The following is a 15636-nucleotide window of genomic DNA, read 5'->3' as shown; positions in this document are numbered from 1 at the left end:
AATTATTTTTCAGTTGTGTCTGGCTATTCATAACCCCATTTGGGGGTTTTCTTGGCAGAGACTGGAGTGATTTGCCATTTCCTTCTCCAGCTCACTTTACACATGGTAGAGGAAGGGTGGGTGGATAAAAAGACTTGCCCAGGACCAAAAAGCTAGTAAGTGTCTGAGGCCAGATTTGAACTCTAGAAGATGAGGCTTCCTGATTTCAAGTCAGTATGCCATCTACTTGGCCACCTTGCTGCCCCATAGAAAAAACAAATGATAGCATTTTTTTAAACTTAGCCTTCATCTTTTTTTTTTACACATTATCATGTGTCTTTTAAAATTTTTATTTAGAATATTTTTTCCATCGTTACATGATTCATGATCCCCCCCAACCCAAAGCTGAAAAGCAGTTCCACTGGGTTATACATGTAATTGATAGCATGTTTAATACTATTAAAAATCTTACATAAAATTAATAAATTTTGTGATACATAGGCAAAGTCTTACTCTCAAACACTGCATAATATCTGAAGTACTCAAAATATTTATTCTTGTTATGATGAATGTCTTTAAAATACTATCTACAACATGAAAGGGTTTATTAAAAATAAAAAGCATTATGTATTCCACAGCTTCTGATGACAGAAATCCAAGATGAGTCATGTCTTGTAGTTACAGGAAATATTTTAAGGCCAGAGTACAGTCCCAAGTATTTTATGCTGTCTATGGCTATTTTAGATGGGGTATCTTTTATTACTTTTCCTTGCAGGACATTGTTGGTGAGATATAGAAATAATAATGATTTATGTGGGTTTATTTTATATTCTGCTTCTTTCCTAAAATTGATAGTCTCAACCAATTTTTAATTCAATCTTCAGGATTTTCCCATATATATTATCATCCTTGTTTCATTCTTGATCTTATAGAGAAAGCCTAACTCTAATTTTTCTAATATTTCATTTGCTTCTCTCGCCTCTTTCTTATGTATTTTTTCATTTGATTTATCTAGTTCGGATAGGGGAAGGTTCAGATCTCCCACTAGTATAGTTTTTCTATCTATTTCATCCTTGAGCTCCTCTAGTTTCTCCTTTAAAAATGTGGATGCTCTGCCATTTGGTGCATACATATTGAGTACAGATATTTCCTCGTTGTCTATACTGCCTTTTATCAGGATGTGATTACCTACCCTATCTCTTTTAACTAGATTTATTTTCACTTTGGCTTTGTACGATATCATGATTGCTACTCCTGCCTTCTTTTTATCCTTTGATGCCCAATAGGTTTGGCTCCATCCTCTTACTTTCACCCTATGCGTATCTACCTTTGTCATGTGTGTTTCTTACAGACAGCATATGGTAGGGTTTTGGATTCTAATCCACTCTGCTATTTGCTTGTTTTTTATGGGTGAGTTCATTCCATTCACATTCAGAGTTGTGATAACTAGATGTGTATTTCTCAGCATTTTGATTTCTACTCCTGGTCCTGCCTTTTCTTCTTTCACTATTTCCTTTTATACCAATGTTTGTTTATAGTCAGCCTCACACACACACCCCCGTTGCCTCCCTTATTTTACTTCCCTTTCTACCCCGCTCCCTTCTTATTCCCTCCCTTATTTTCCCCTGTAGTCTTTTTAAAATTTCCTCCCCACCTTCTCCCTCCCTTGTACTGCTTCCCTCCCCACCAGTCCGTTTTTTACCCTTCTACTCCCTTATAGGGTGCAAATCTATTCTCTTCCCCAATGGATTGGGTTGTTCTTCCCTCTTTGGGTCAGTTTCAAAGTACGTAAAAGTTGAGTATTTCCTGTCTCTAACCTCTTTACCCTTCCAGTATATCGATGTTCTCCCCCCTCCCGCCATGAGCTTCTTTGTGACATATAAATTTACCCCCATTTGTTTCTTTTAGTCATAACCTCTTTTCTTTTTTAGCTCTAGTCATGTATATATATATGTACATACACATGTATATGTATTTATGCATGTATATATCTATATACCACCTATTTATGTCTTGTCCTTTCATCCTATACAATTTGTCATTGTTCCCTCTGAGTGTAATTCCTGTAGCTTCTCAGGTGATAGCAACAGTTTTTAAGAGTTACCAATGACCTCTTTTCTTATAGGGATACATAGTATTTTAACTTATTGAGTCTCTTATAAAATTTTTGTTGTTCTTTTGTTTGTTTTTTTCCCCTCTTTTTTAATTACCTTTTGATGATTCTCTTGAGTTCTGTGGTTGGACATCAAATTTTCTCTTCAGATCTGGTCTTTTATTTATGAATGCTTGGAACTCTTCTGTTGTGTTGAATGACCATACTTTCCCCTGTAAGAATATAGTCAGTTTTGATGGGTATTTTATTCTTAGTTGTAGACCTAGTTCCCTTGCTTTCCGGAATATCGTATTCCATGCCTTTCGGTCCTTCAGTGTGGATGCAGCCAGATCCTGTGTTAACCTCACCATGTTTCCATGGTATCTGAATGGCTTCTTCTTGGCAGCTTGTAATATCTGTTCTTTCATCTGATTGTTTTTGAATTTGGCTATAACATTTTTTGGTGTTGTCAGTTGGGGATTAAATATAGGGGTGATCTGTGGATTCTTTCAATCTCCACTTTCTCCTCTTTTTCTAGGATCTCGGGACAGTTTTCCTGGATAATTTCCTCTAGTATGATGTCCAGGCTTTTTCTTTTGTCGTGGTCTTCTGGTAATCCAATTATTCTTAAATTGTCTCTTCTTGAACAATTTTCTAAATCGTCTGTTTTGTGAGATACTTCACATTTTCCTCAATTTTTCATTCTTTTTGTTTTGTTTTATAGTGTCCTGCTGCCTTGTGAGGTCACTTGATTCTAGTTGTTTTATTCTGGTTCTTAAAGATTGGATTTCATCTCTGGCTTTTTGGTCGTCTTTTTCCTTCTGGTCTGATTTTCTTTGAAGATCGTCTTTCATCCTCTTTACCTCATCTTTCATCTCCTTTGCCTCATTTTCCAGCTGGTTGATTTTGGCTTTCAAGACACTATTTTCATGTTTTAGTTCAAGTGCCTCTGTTTCCAGATGACTTATCTTAATTTTTAAGTTCTTTTCCCAATTGTCTTCAGCCTCTCTTAGTTGTGTTTTGAGTTCTTCTACAGCCTGTATCCATTTCGCTGGGATTTCTGGTTTATCGTTTGCTGATCTCTCCCCATGTGTTCCATTTGCTGATTAGTAGCTGTCTATTGTAGTTTCTTTCTTCTTTTTCTGTTGTTTGCTCAAATTCATCCCTTCTTTACGCCCCGTATTTGTCCATGCTCTTGTTCCTCTCATTTTCTTTGTTTTTTGGGGGACTTCTATCAGTCTCCCCTCTTGGAGCTTTAACAGAAGATCTCTTGGTATAGTCTCTGGGGGAGGGTTGTTGGGTGTTTGATCTTCCCTGTCCTCTGGAGGCTTTTGATTGGCTTAAAGTCCAGAAGTCAATGAGGATGGGTGGGGAGCATGGGCTTCCCTGTGTTCTGGAGACTTTTGATGGGATTAGATTCAGCTGGTTCTTTCAGAAGACTCTGCTCTCTAAGGGGGGAGGGGTTGTGGCTTCCCTGGGCTCTGAGGGCTCCTGATGGGATTAGGTTCAGCTGGTTTGGTCTGAATGAGGCCTAAAGCAAAAAACCTCCTCCTCCACAATCTGTGTTGAATGCCCAGAGACTGGCCCAGGTTGCTTTCAAGGTAAGCCCTTCGCTGCCCTGTTTCTGTTCTTTCAGAAGCTCTGAGGGCTCCTGATGGGATTAGGTTCAGCTGGTGTGGGCCAAATGATCCCCGAGCCAAAAAAAAAAGAAAAAAAAAACAACCTCCTCCTCCACAATCTGTGTTGAATGTCTGGAGACCATCCCAGGTTACTTTCAAGGCAAGCTCTTTGGGGCAACCCCTTTGCTGGCCCTAAGGTTTCTCTCCTTTCAATAGCTCTGAGGGCTCCTGGTGGTACTGGTTTTAGCTGGTGCCCTAAAGCTGGGACCTCCCTTGAGACTCAGTTGGAAGGACCCAGCCAGGGGGCTACAGGCTTCCCCCTTCTCTCTATGTTTCCCTGCCGTCTGTGCTGGGAGTCCTGGAGACTTGCTCAGGTTGCTTTCAAGGTGAGTCCTTTAAAATAGCCGGCCCTAGGGCCCTTTTGCTGGCCCTGAAGTTCCCTCTGCTGCTTGGGCTCAGCACTCTGGGTTGGGGGGGATGGGTCCTGGGACCTTCCTTCTGCCTGTCCCTTAGATCAGAGTGATCTAGGGTTCTGGCTTTTTAGGAGCCGTATCTTTTGATCCAGGTCCAGGAGGAGGGTTCCCCGGGTCTTTCCTGTTGTTCAACTTGAATTTCGGTGTTCTAGGAGCACTCAGTTTGCGATCGGTTTGGAAGGGTTTCTGAGGTCTGAACTTTCGCAGCTTCTAAGCCTCCATCTTGACTGGAAGTCCCGAATTTTATCTTATCGAACAGGGTAAGGGAGAAGGGAAAACCAAGGGGGGTAGGGAGGAGGGAACACAAAAAGTGAGGGAAGGAGAGGAGGGAGGGGAAGGGAACAAAAAGGGAGGGGCTAGAAAGGGAAACATATCAAGGGAGGGGACTGGGGGGACTGATTTAAAGTAAATCACTGGCTTAAAAGGTTATAGCTAAAGAAGAAAGGTCAGAGTTAGGGGGGAATATCAAAATGCCAGGGAATGCACAAGTGACAATCATAACTTTGAAAATGAATGGGATGAACTCACCCATAAAATGTAGATGAATATCAGAATGGATTAGAATCCAAAACCCTACCAGATGTCTTCAACAAACACACATGAGGCGGGGAGATACTCACAAGGTCAGAATTAAAGGATGGAATAAGACCCTTTGGGCCTCAACTGACAGAAAAAATGCAGGAGTTGCAATCATGATATCTGACAAAGCCAAAGCAAAAACAGACCTGATTAAAAGGGATAGGGAAGGTAAATATATTTTGTTAAAAGGGACTATGGACAATGAGGAAATATCACTAATCAACATGTATGGACCAAATGGCATAGCACCCAAATTTCTAATGGAGAAACTAGGAGAATTGAAGGAGGAAATAGACAGTAAAACCATGTTTAGTGGGAGATCTGAACTCACCACTATCAAATTTAGATAAATAAAATAAAAAAATATATAAGAAAGAGAAAGAAATTAATGAAATCTTGGAAAAATTAGAGTTAATAGACATATGGAGAAAAAAGTAAATAGGGACAAAAAGGAATAAACCTTCTCAGCACCACATGGCACATTCACAAAGATTGACCGTATACTAGGTCACAGAAACACGGCATACAAATGCAGAAAAGCAGAAATAATCAATGCAGCCTTTTCAGATCATAAGGGAATAAAAACAATGATCAGGGGGCAGCTGGGTAGCTCAGTGGATTGAGAGCCAGGTCTAGAGACGGGAGGTCCTAGGTTCAAATCTGTCCTCAGACACTTTTCAGCTGTGTGACCCTGGGCAAGTCACTTGACCTCCATTGCTTAGCCCTTACCACTCTTCTGCCTTGGAGCCAATATACAGTATTGACTGCAAGACGGAAGGTAAGGGATTAAAAAAAACAACAGCAAAAAAAACAATGATCAGTAAGGGTACATGGAGAGCCAAACCAAAAAATAATTGGATATTAAATAATATGATACTCCAAAATTGGTTAGAGAACAAATCATAGAAACAATTAATAATTTCATTGAGGAAAATGACAATGGTGAGACATCCTTTCAAACCTTATGGGATGTAGTCAAAGCAGTACTCAGAGGAAACTTCGTATCCCTGAGTGCATATATTAACAAATTAGGGAGGGCAGAGATGAATTGGAAATGCAAATAAAAAAACTTGAAAGTGAACAAATTAAAAACTCCCAGAAGAAAATGAAACTAGAGAGTCTAAAATCTAAGGGAGAAATTAATAAAATCTAAAGTGATAGAACCATTGAACTAATAAATAAGACTAGAAGCTGGTACTTTGAGAAAACAAACAAAATAGACAAAATATTGGTCAATCTAATTAAAAAAAGATAAGAAGAAAAGAAATTAACAGCATCAAAGATGAAAAAGGGGAACTCACTTCCAATGAATAGGAAATTAAGGCAATCATTAAAAACTACTTTGCCCAATTATACGGCAATAAATACACCAATCTAGGCGATACGGATGAATACTTACAAAAATATAAATTACCTAGACTAACAGAAGAAGAAATAGAATTCTTAAATAATCCCATATCAGAAAAAGAAATCCAACAGGCCATCAAAGAACTCCCTAAGAAAAAATCCCCAGGGTCTGATGGAGACTGATACACTTAGGTTCAATTGAGCGTAATGGACTTCTCCGTTAGTGTCAATGTAATGTCTCTGAAAAATCTGCAGGGATCATGGAGCAAAAACACTATCCACAGGGAGAGGACAAACTGTGGCAATAAAAACACCAAGGAAAAGTAATTGCATGACTACAGGGGATGAGGGGATATGATTGATGAGAGACTCTAAATGAAGAGCCTTATGCAAATACCAACAACATGGAAATGGGATCGAATCAAGGACACATGTGATACCCAGTGGAATCACGTGTCAGCTATGGGAGGGGTTGTGGGAGGGAGGAAGGAAAAGAAAATGATCTTTTTTTTCCCCCAATGAATAATGTTTGAAAATGACCAAATAAAATAATGTTTAAAAGGAAAAAAAATAATGAAAGTGAAACAAAGAGATAGAGGTGCATGTGATTTGTTTGTATTTATTATTAAAAATGGCAGCTATGTGGCACAATGGATAGAATATTTGAAATTAGGAATACCCAAGTTCAAATCTTGTCTTAGATAATTACTTGCTATGTGATCATAGTCACTTAACCTTATTTGCTTTAGTTCCTCATCTATAAAATGCTGGGCAAGGTCATATTAAACCAAACTACTATCTTTGCCAAGAAAACTTCAAACAGTTCAGTTCATGAAGAACTGAACATTATTGAACAAAATTGTTAAAAATATGAAATTCAGGGTGGGAACATTGAATTTAAATATAGAGTAAAATTGGTCAGTGAATCCTCAATGGATTTATAACCACCATTCCTACTATCCACTACTGCAAATAACTAAAAATAATCTACTGCTATGGGGGATCAATGTTAACAACTAAATTGTATATACTTTTATTATATATTATAAAGAAAAAAGTTTAATCAAGAGTTTACTATAATCTTAACATCATTAGTAAAACAAAATGAAAGATAAACAATTATTAGACCTTCAAGTTTGTGGGTGACACTTTTGTAAACACTTCAAAGGCAAACTTTATTTTTTTTGTAATATATAAGGTTTGCCTAAACTCTCAGGCTACCTACCAAGTCTATTTGGGTAATATCAACAATTGCTAGACTATGAATTTAAGCTAGAATATTTTGCTTATACTAAAGCACATATATAATATGATTCCATAATGCTACCATATGGATAAATATAGTATCCTTACATAATGACAAAATTTTCTACCATAAATCTGGCAGATGTGGGCAAAACGTAACACATTACTTATTAATTTACTTACATTTATGATGATATTCAGAGATTCATCATTGGGTAGAAAAATACAAACACTCCTGCGGTCTTGCATAACTCTGTTATTATGGAAATTCAATTTGCTCATTGTATTCTGGGTTTACAATACTGGCTTAGCCTTGTGCTCTGAGACCTTGTAGATTCCACAGGTTCAGAGCACTCAAGAAGCCAAATATTAATCTTCATCACACACTTCACAGGACAGAAAAGATGGCATCTATCTCCATAAGCATCATAGCTGAAAAAAAAAATGAAGATACTAGTATAATACAAAGTTTACTCAGACATTGGGGGAAAGGAAAGAATTTTAAAATTTAAATTAAAAGAATTTAAAATATCAATATTGTTGACTTTTCATATGATCACATGCTAAAAAGTCATATTTCATAGTGAATTAAAAAAGTATTAAGATGGTACCTTGCTTCAAGGAACTTAAAATCTAGCTGTACATTCAATAGAGATGTTTTTAGGCAGAAACAGTACAATTTGAATTACACTTTGAAGCATGAGTAAGGATTAGGGTGAAAGGAAATAAGGTATTCTGGGCAAAGGGAACAGTATAATAAAAACATCTATAGAAGAATACACAAGGTATTATTAAGAATGAACATGCTTAGCCATTTTTTGGCAGCATTAGGAATAACAATCAACAGGTTATTATTAACAGATAATGAGTTATCTTTTAGCCATTTGGAAATGGGGGGAGGGAACAATCCCTTTCCCTTCTTGGTTCCAATCAGAGGTGAGCCCCCAAAAGTCATGCTGACTTGACTGAAGAGGCAGGTTTGTGATTATTAACAGGATATGGTATCCTTGATTCAAAACTAACAGGAGATAGTATTAGGGTCACATTATCAGTAAGATGGCAGAATAGTGATTTTACAAAACTGTTCCAAATAGTCTTAAAAAAAAATAGTGTCACAACTAGAATAAAGCTAAGCCCACAAGATAAGATTGAAACAGCACGAGGTTTTAAAAAAATCATGAAATAACACTGGACAAATTGGGGTTCCCACTCTGTGTTCCCACCCCAAACCTTTATCACTTTTTCAGACACAGCCAACACAAGAAACCTGGGAGGACTGTGCTTCAGAGGGACTCCTTCTTGAAACCTCTAAGACATGGCCTCAATCTGAAATCATTCTACCCTTCAGAAGAGGAAGAAAACTTTGACTCAGTCTATGCCTGTGGAAGAAAAGAAATGTAATTCATGTAGGCTTAGGAAAGCAATGGAAAACTATAGGGGTTTCTAGCTCTGATGGAAAAGGAATTAGAACTTTAGTTGGTATCAGTCTTCTCTCCAAAGAGTTCTGAAAAAGGATACAACTTTCCCTCACACCCTTTGAGGATAAAATGGGGCCTTATGATTTGATACACAGAATGACTTCTATCTATCCAATCCCACAGAAAGGGGGGCTGTGACGTTTACAGTCTTGAGCACATGATTTTCTGCATATTATATACCTCTAAAGACTCCCATGATCAAGAAAAACCCATGACTATCATGGGAATCCCAGTTTAGGGCTAAAAAGAAACTTTTGAAACTCACTGTTCCTTACTCCTTCAGGTTATCTTATAGTTTGGCTTTCTTCCTAGGGTTTTTAAAAATAAGTCAAGAAAACTAAAAATTGTATGTGGTGGTGGTGGGGGAGGAGTAGTTTTAGTCTAAGGAACTGGGGTTACAACAAGCCAAATACTACTCTGAGGACTGCACACTGAATCTCATCCTACACACTCCATAAAGAAATATTTCTAACCATTGTGACATAGCAGAATAAGACCCATCTAAAACCAAATTTAAAAATCAAGTCATATCAAATTGAAGTTGGCAAAGATGACAAAAAGAGAAATTTATAATTGTTGGAAAGGTTTCAGGATGATAGTAGTGAAACACTACTGGGAGAACTATGAAGCCAAACATTCTGGAAAGCAATTTGGAAATATACCCCAAAAGCTACTAAATCAGGCATCCTTATTGATTCAATGTTACCATGATAAGGCTTATACCACAAAGTGATACAAAATAAATGTGTGCTAAAATATTTATAACAACTTTTTGCTGTAGCAAAGAATTAGAAAAATGGGTACCCATAAATTATCCTTTTCCCGTTGTGACGCTAAAGTGAACCAGTTCTACTCTAGTTGAACAGGACTTCAGTCTTTTCTAGAGTCCCTTGCCCTATCATCCTATTACTGATATTGCCTAGCCATGCCTCAAACCTATACTACTCACAACACCCACTGTATTCTACCTTGTTCATGTGTAGCTAATGTAAAAGATACCTACCATTCTTCCAGTCACCCATGATCATAACAACCTAAGTATCATCCTCAACTTCTCTCTCATTCTCCATATGGAATCAGTTGCCAAGTCCTGCTTTTTAAATTTTTGTTTTAATCTCTAACATATTCTCATTTCTTTCCTCTGACACAACCACTAACTACTCTGAAGGCCTTCATCACCTTACACCTAGAGTGCTGCAATAACCTGCTAGTTAGTCTTCCTGCTTCAAAGTATCTCCTTACCTTTGACTTGGACTTGGTTGATAAAAAAGATTTTCCTCAAAGGTCCAACCATGCTACTTGTTCACACATACTTGTTCAATAAATGTCAGTGATTCTCAATTACCTCTAGGTTCAAATATTAAATTCTGTTTTTCCAGCCTTCTTATTACTGTTTATACTCAGTTCTACATACTCTGCGATCCAGTTAAAACGGCTTTCCTGTACTTCACACACATAACATTTTCAACTGATTGTTTACTGGCTGTCCCCCATGCCTGCCACACACTATTTCTTCTGTCTTCCTTGATTTCCTTCCAAGTTTCTAACAAGTTTCTCACTTTCTGCGGGAACTCTTTCCTGGTCCTTTAAATCTGTCTTCTCTCTGAGATAATCCTCAGTTTTATCTTGTATATATCTTATTTGTTGATAATTCTTTGTATGTTGTCTCCCCTATTAAGAGTGTAAATTCTTGAGGACAGGGACTTTTTTGTGTGTGTGCTTTTCTTTGTATCCCCAATGCTTAGTATAATTTCTGTCACAGAGTAAGTAGGTAATTAATAAATGCTTGTTGACTATTAGTCAGATTAGAATCTACAAGAAAATATTAAAAATATTGTCTGCTGAATATGAATATAACATGATAGCATAGGTATAATGCGTATCAAATTGCTTAGCATCTCAGGGAGTAGGGAGGGGAAGAAAGGAGAGAACTTGGAAATGAAAATATGAGAAAGCAAATGTTAAAAACTGTTTCTATGCCCAAATGAAAAAAAAATATATCACTGAGAAAAAAAATATTGTTCTCTATAATAAGGTTGGGTATATACCAGGAAAAGAGATATTTGAATGCTGTGAATACTATAAATAATAAACCATAATAATACATTTTAAAATTTAAGATTACTTCAACAGATATAGAGGAAGCTTTTGACAAAATGTTAAAAACATTAGAAAATATAACAAATAATACACTTTTCTTCAAAATGGCAACTACCTAAAACCAAGAATTAGCTTTATCCTTAATGGAGAAACATTTCCCCCATTTTCTTTTTCTTTTTAAAAAAATGTTGAGTTCCAAATCCTCTTCCCTATAGCTCCTCCTTCACCCATTAAAAAGGCAAGCAATAGAATATAAACAATTTCTATATCACCCCACTTCAAGGAGAAAATGGGCAAGAAAAATAAAGTGAAAAAAGTATGTTTCAATCTGTACTCACAATTCATCAGTTCTCTCTCTGGAGGTGGATAGTATTTTTCATTGTGAAACCTCTGAATTGTATTGGATCATCACTGTATTCAATAGAGTAGCGAAGACTCACAGATGATCCTCATTATAGCAGTACACTGTTTTGGTTTTACTAACTTCACTTTGCATCAGTTCATATAAGCCTTCTCAGGTTTTTCTGAAACCATTCTGCTCATCATTTATGTTCCATCACAATCATATAATTAATGGGCATTGCCTCAGTTTCCAACTCTGTCACAATAAAAGAGCTACTATTTCTGTTATACATATATTTTGTACAAATAGGTCCCTTTCCTTTTTCTTTGTTCTCTTTGGGATAGACCAAGTGGTATTGCAGGGTCAAAGGATATGCACTTTTTTATTGCCCCTTGGGTATAATTCCAAAATGTTTTCTAGAATAGTGGGACCAGTTCACAATTCTATCAACTGTGTATTACTGTACTTATTTTTCCACATCTCTAGTTTTTGTCATTTTTCCTTTTCCATAATCGTATTCAACCTGATAGGTGTAAGAAGATTACTTCAGAATATTTTTAATTTATATTTTTCTAATCAATAGTGATATAAAGCATTTTTTATCTGACTCTTGATAACTTTGATTTCTTCTTCTAAAAACTGCCTTTTCATATCATTTGACCATTTAATGTCAAATGATATGGAAAAAAGCATGAGAGACCTTTCCAATAAGATCAGGAATACAGCCAAGGCCACTATTTAATGTAGTTCTAGAAATACTACCTATTATAAGAAATTTTAAGAGATCCTGTGAAAATAAGTTTAGGTTAAGGAGAAACTAAATTATTAACATTCAGATAAATAGTCACTGAAACATTAGCAGCATATAAAGTAAAACTGCAAAAAAAAAACAGATCTATATATTACTTTTTAAAAATAGCATGAAGTGATAAAAAGGACCCAGAAGTCTACAAAGTCACACACATGACTATAAAAACAAAATACTTTTTATAGAAATAGAGGACTTAATTAGGGAATATATTAATTGTTCACATTTAAATCATGCTAACATAATAAAAATAGAGGTGCTAAGTTAATTTAGAAATGTATTGTCATACCAAAACAGAGTCATAATGAAATTAATGTAGAGGTACAAAAGGTCAACAATGAAAATTTTTTTAAAAAAAGGAATTTTAAAAAGCAGCACCATACTATAAAGCAACAAACTTCAGAACTATTTGGTACTGGTTAAAAATTAGAAAAGTTAATCAATAAAATAGATTGGGTAAATAAGACTCAGAAGCAATCAAACACAGTAACATGATGTTCAAAAAAACCAAGGCCACAAATGACTGGAGCAAATAACTTATTTGACAAAAATTTCAAGGCAAAAGAGACATCAGTTTAGCAGAAATTAGGCTTATAAAAAAATCTTATACTATCTACTACAATATACTTTAAATAATTCATATAAAAACCATATGCTTTGCACAACTGAATAAGAAATCCATGATAAAGATGATCATGAAAAATCAAGTATACAATTTTAATCACATAAAAGCTTTGCAAAGTTAAAATAAGAAGGAAAATTGCTGAGAAAAATGTTGACCAAAAATTTCTCTAATAAAGTTCTATTATCCAAGATATATAAATAATCCATAGAAACACATTAAGAATGAATAACCAGGGGGCAGCAGTGGATTAAGAGCTAGGCCTAGAGACAGGAGGTCCTGAGTTCAAATCTGGCCTCAGATACTTCCTAGCTGTGTGACCCTGGACAAGCCACTTAACCCCCATTGCCTAGCCCTTACCACTCTTCTGCCTTGGAGCCAAAACACAGTATTGACTCCAAGACAGAAGGTAAGGGTTTAAAAAAAAAAAGAATGAGTAACCAATAATTCCACTTATTAAAAAAAGAAATGTAAGCTATCAATATGATAATCATATGATAAAGTGCTCCAAGTCAACAATGATAGGAGAAATGCAAATTAAAAGAATTATGAGGTTAATACCTCATATCAAACAGATTGGTGAAGATTACAACAAAAATAGAAATTATTGTATAAGTTTGGTCAAAAATGCATAACATAATATTGGTGGATTTTTAAGGTGGTTCAGTTATTTTCAAAAATAATTTTTAACTACACAAAAAAAACTGACTAAATTCTGCTCCCCTTTGACCCAGAGATACCACTATTAGGTTTATACTTAATGAAATCAAAGAGAAAAAAAGTTCCCTATGCATAAGAATATTTACAGTAGAACTTTTCATTATAGTAAAAGCCTGGTGGGGAGGGGGATATCTCTATCAATTAGAGAATGGCTAAATAAATTGTGCTGGGAACGGTAATGAAATTTTGCTGTACAGAATTTTAGAAATGAAGACTATGATAGATTCAGAAAAGTAAGTAGGCAAAGAGGAATAATTTATACAATAATAAATAAGGGAAATAACTCTGAAAGAACTCAAAACTAAAGCATAAACAAATATGTATTCTCAGAGAAGCCCCAAAAATTGGTTTGTTTTGCTTTGCCATAAATATTGTTTATAAGGGAGTACTTCTACTTGGTAAGATGCGTGCAAGGACGGTAGATTTATTGACTCCAAGACGGAAGGTAAGGGTTTAAAAAAAAAGGGGGGGGGGCAGCTGGGTATCACAGTGGATTGAGAACCAGTCCTAGAGACGGGAGGTCCTAGGTTCAAATCTGGCTTCAGCCACTTCCCAGCTGTGTGAAAAAAAGACAAATCAAGCATCTTAAAGATGCACAGCAGTTAGAGAAGGGAAGAAGATAAGTAATTATTGTCTTAAGTTTATTTTAAAAAACAATTATTGATTATACATTTATGTACTCCCCAGAATAAAAAAAAATCTTCAAGTTATGTACATAAGAATCAAGTGTATCTTGGAGGATAATTGCTGAAAGGCAATCCTTTTCTATCTCACCTCAATGGTTCACTGATACTTTTTCACCTCTCCTCAAAACTTCATGACTCTTCCCCACCTGCTCAGCCAAGGATTTTTGCCTCATATTTTATTATTTTAAAAGTGAGGCTATTCACCTGAAGGTCCCTCTTCTCCCCTCCTAATCTCAAATAACCCAGATGCCTTCCATTGCTATTTCAGTCTTCATTCCTTTCTCACATAATGAAGTGGCCCTTCTTCCAAAGCAAACCCCCTCTAAATGTTGTTTCCTTACTGTCTATAAACATGCCTATATCTCCTACATTCAACCACAAAAAATTCTCCACTTCAATAACCTACCTATCCATCTCTCCTTTTTGTGGCTGGAATTCCTAAAAAGATCATCTACAATAACTGGTCAATCTAATTCTCTTAACTCTCTACAATGTGGCTTCTGATTTCATCATGCAACTGAAATTGCTGTTAGCCAAAGTTGGTAAGGATCTCTTTTTAAAAAAATTTATTATTTATTTAAAAATATTTTCCCATGGTTACACAATTCATGTTCTCTCCCTTCCTTCTTCCCTCCCCCTCCCAAAGCTAACAAGCAATTTCACTGGGTTATACATGTATTATCACTCGATACCTATTTCCATATTATTCATTTTTGGTTTTAAAAACAAAACCCCAAATCACATACCCATACAAACAAGTGATAAATCACATGTTTTTCTTCTTCTCTTGATGTGGATAGCATTCTTTCTCATAAGTCCTTCAAGACAGTCCTGGATCTTGCTATTAGTAGCAAAGTCTATTACATTTGATTGTCTCACAAAGTTTCAGTTAGTATGTACAATGGTTCTGCTGATTTCCTGGTTCTGTTCAATTCACTACACATCAATTCATGAGAGTTTTTCCATTTCATATAGAAATAAAGCAATTCATTATTCTTTATTGCACTTTGCACTCTTTATTGCATTCTGTATTCCATCATTATCATATACCACAATTTGTTCAACCATTCTCCAATCAAGGGATGCTCCCTCATTTTCCAATTTTTTTTTGCTACCACAAAGAGGTTGGCTATGAATAATTTTGTACAAACATTTTCATTATTATGTCTTTGGGGGTACAAACTTAGTAGTGGTATTGCTGGATCAAAGGGTATGTATTCTTTTAAAGTCTATGCTGATCTATGCTGATGATTTTCAAATCTACTTATTCAGCCCAAACCTTTCTACTGACCTTCAGTTTCTCATCAACAACTGCTACTGGACATCTCAAACTTAAAGTCTTAGCTCAGCATTCAAAATGGGACTCATTCTTTTTCCCTCTAAATCTTTCCACTTTTAAGTTTCCCTATTATTGCAGAAGGCACCATCTTCCCAAAAACCCAGGCTCAAAAACTTGTGTCATCCTTGACTCAACAGTTTCTCTCTGTATTCAATCTGTTGTTAAGGCTTATGGACCTGTGTTTTATCCAGAGGCTGTGGGTTGAA

At 35.9% G+C, this 15636-nt stretch overlaps 1 protein-coding gene and 1 long non-coding RNA gene across 6 annotated transcripts in view; one reads left to right on the top strand and one right to left on the bottom strand.

Annotated features, from left to right (window-relative positions):
* Positions 1 to 15636, top strand: part of LOC103100236 (uncharacterized) — a 100731-nt gene that overhangs the window by 8876 nt on the left and 76219 nt on the right. The window lies entirely within an intron of this gene.
* Positions 1 to 15636, bottom strand: part of FRMD6 (FERM domain containing 6) — a 122568-nt gene that overhangs the window by 90246 nt on the left and 16686 nt on the right. For 3 of the 5 annotated variants that reach the window (XM_056811056.1, XM_056811057.1, XM_056811058.1), the window contains one exon: positions 7518 to 7766. In XM_056811056.1, the coding sequence (XP_056667034.1) occupies positions 7518 to 7616 (99 nt within the window). In that variant the 5' untranslated portion in view covers positions 7617 to 7766. Of the gene's footprint in view, positions 1 to 2189; positions 7767 to 8601; positions 8714 to 15636 lie in introns of those variants that run through there. The other 2 variants (XM_056811060.1, XM_056811061.1) reach the window with 2 other exon arrangements.

The sequence above is a fragment of the Monodelphis domestica genome, chromosome 1 (genome assembly GCF_027887165.1).
Source record: "Monodelphis domestica isolate mMonDom1 chromosome 1, mMonDom1.pri, whole genome shotgun sequence".
In the NCBI taxonomy this organism is placed as follows: domain Eukaryota; kingdom Metazoa; phylum Chordata; class Mammalia; order Didelphimorphia; family Didelphidae; genus Monodelphis; species Monodelphis domestica.
Note: the sequence above shows the minus strand (reverse complement) of the source record. Positions and strands in the feature narration are given on the sequence as shown.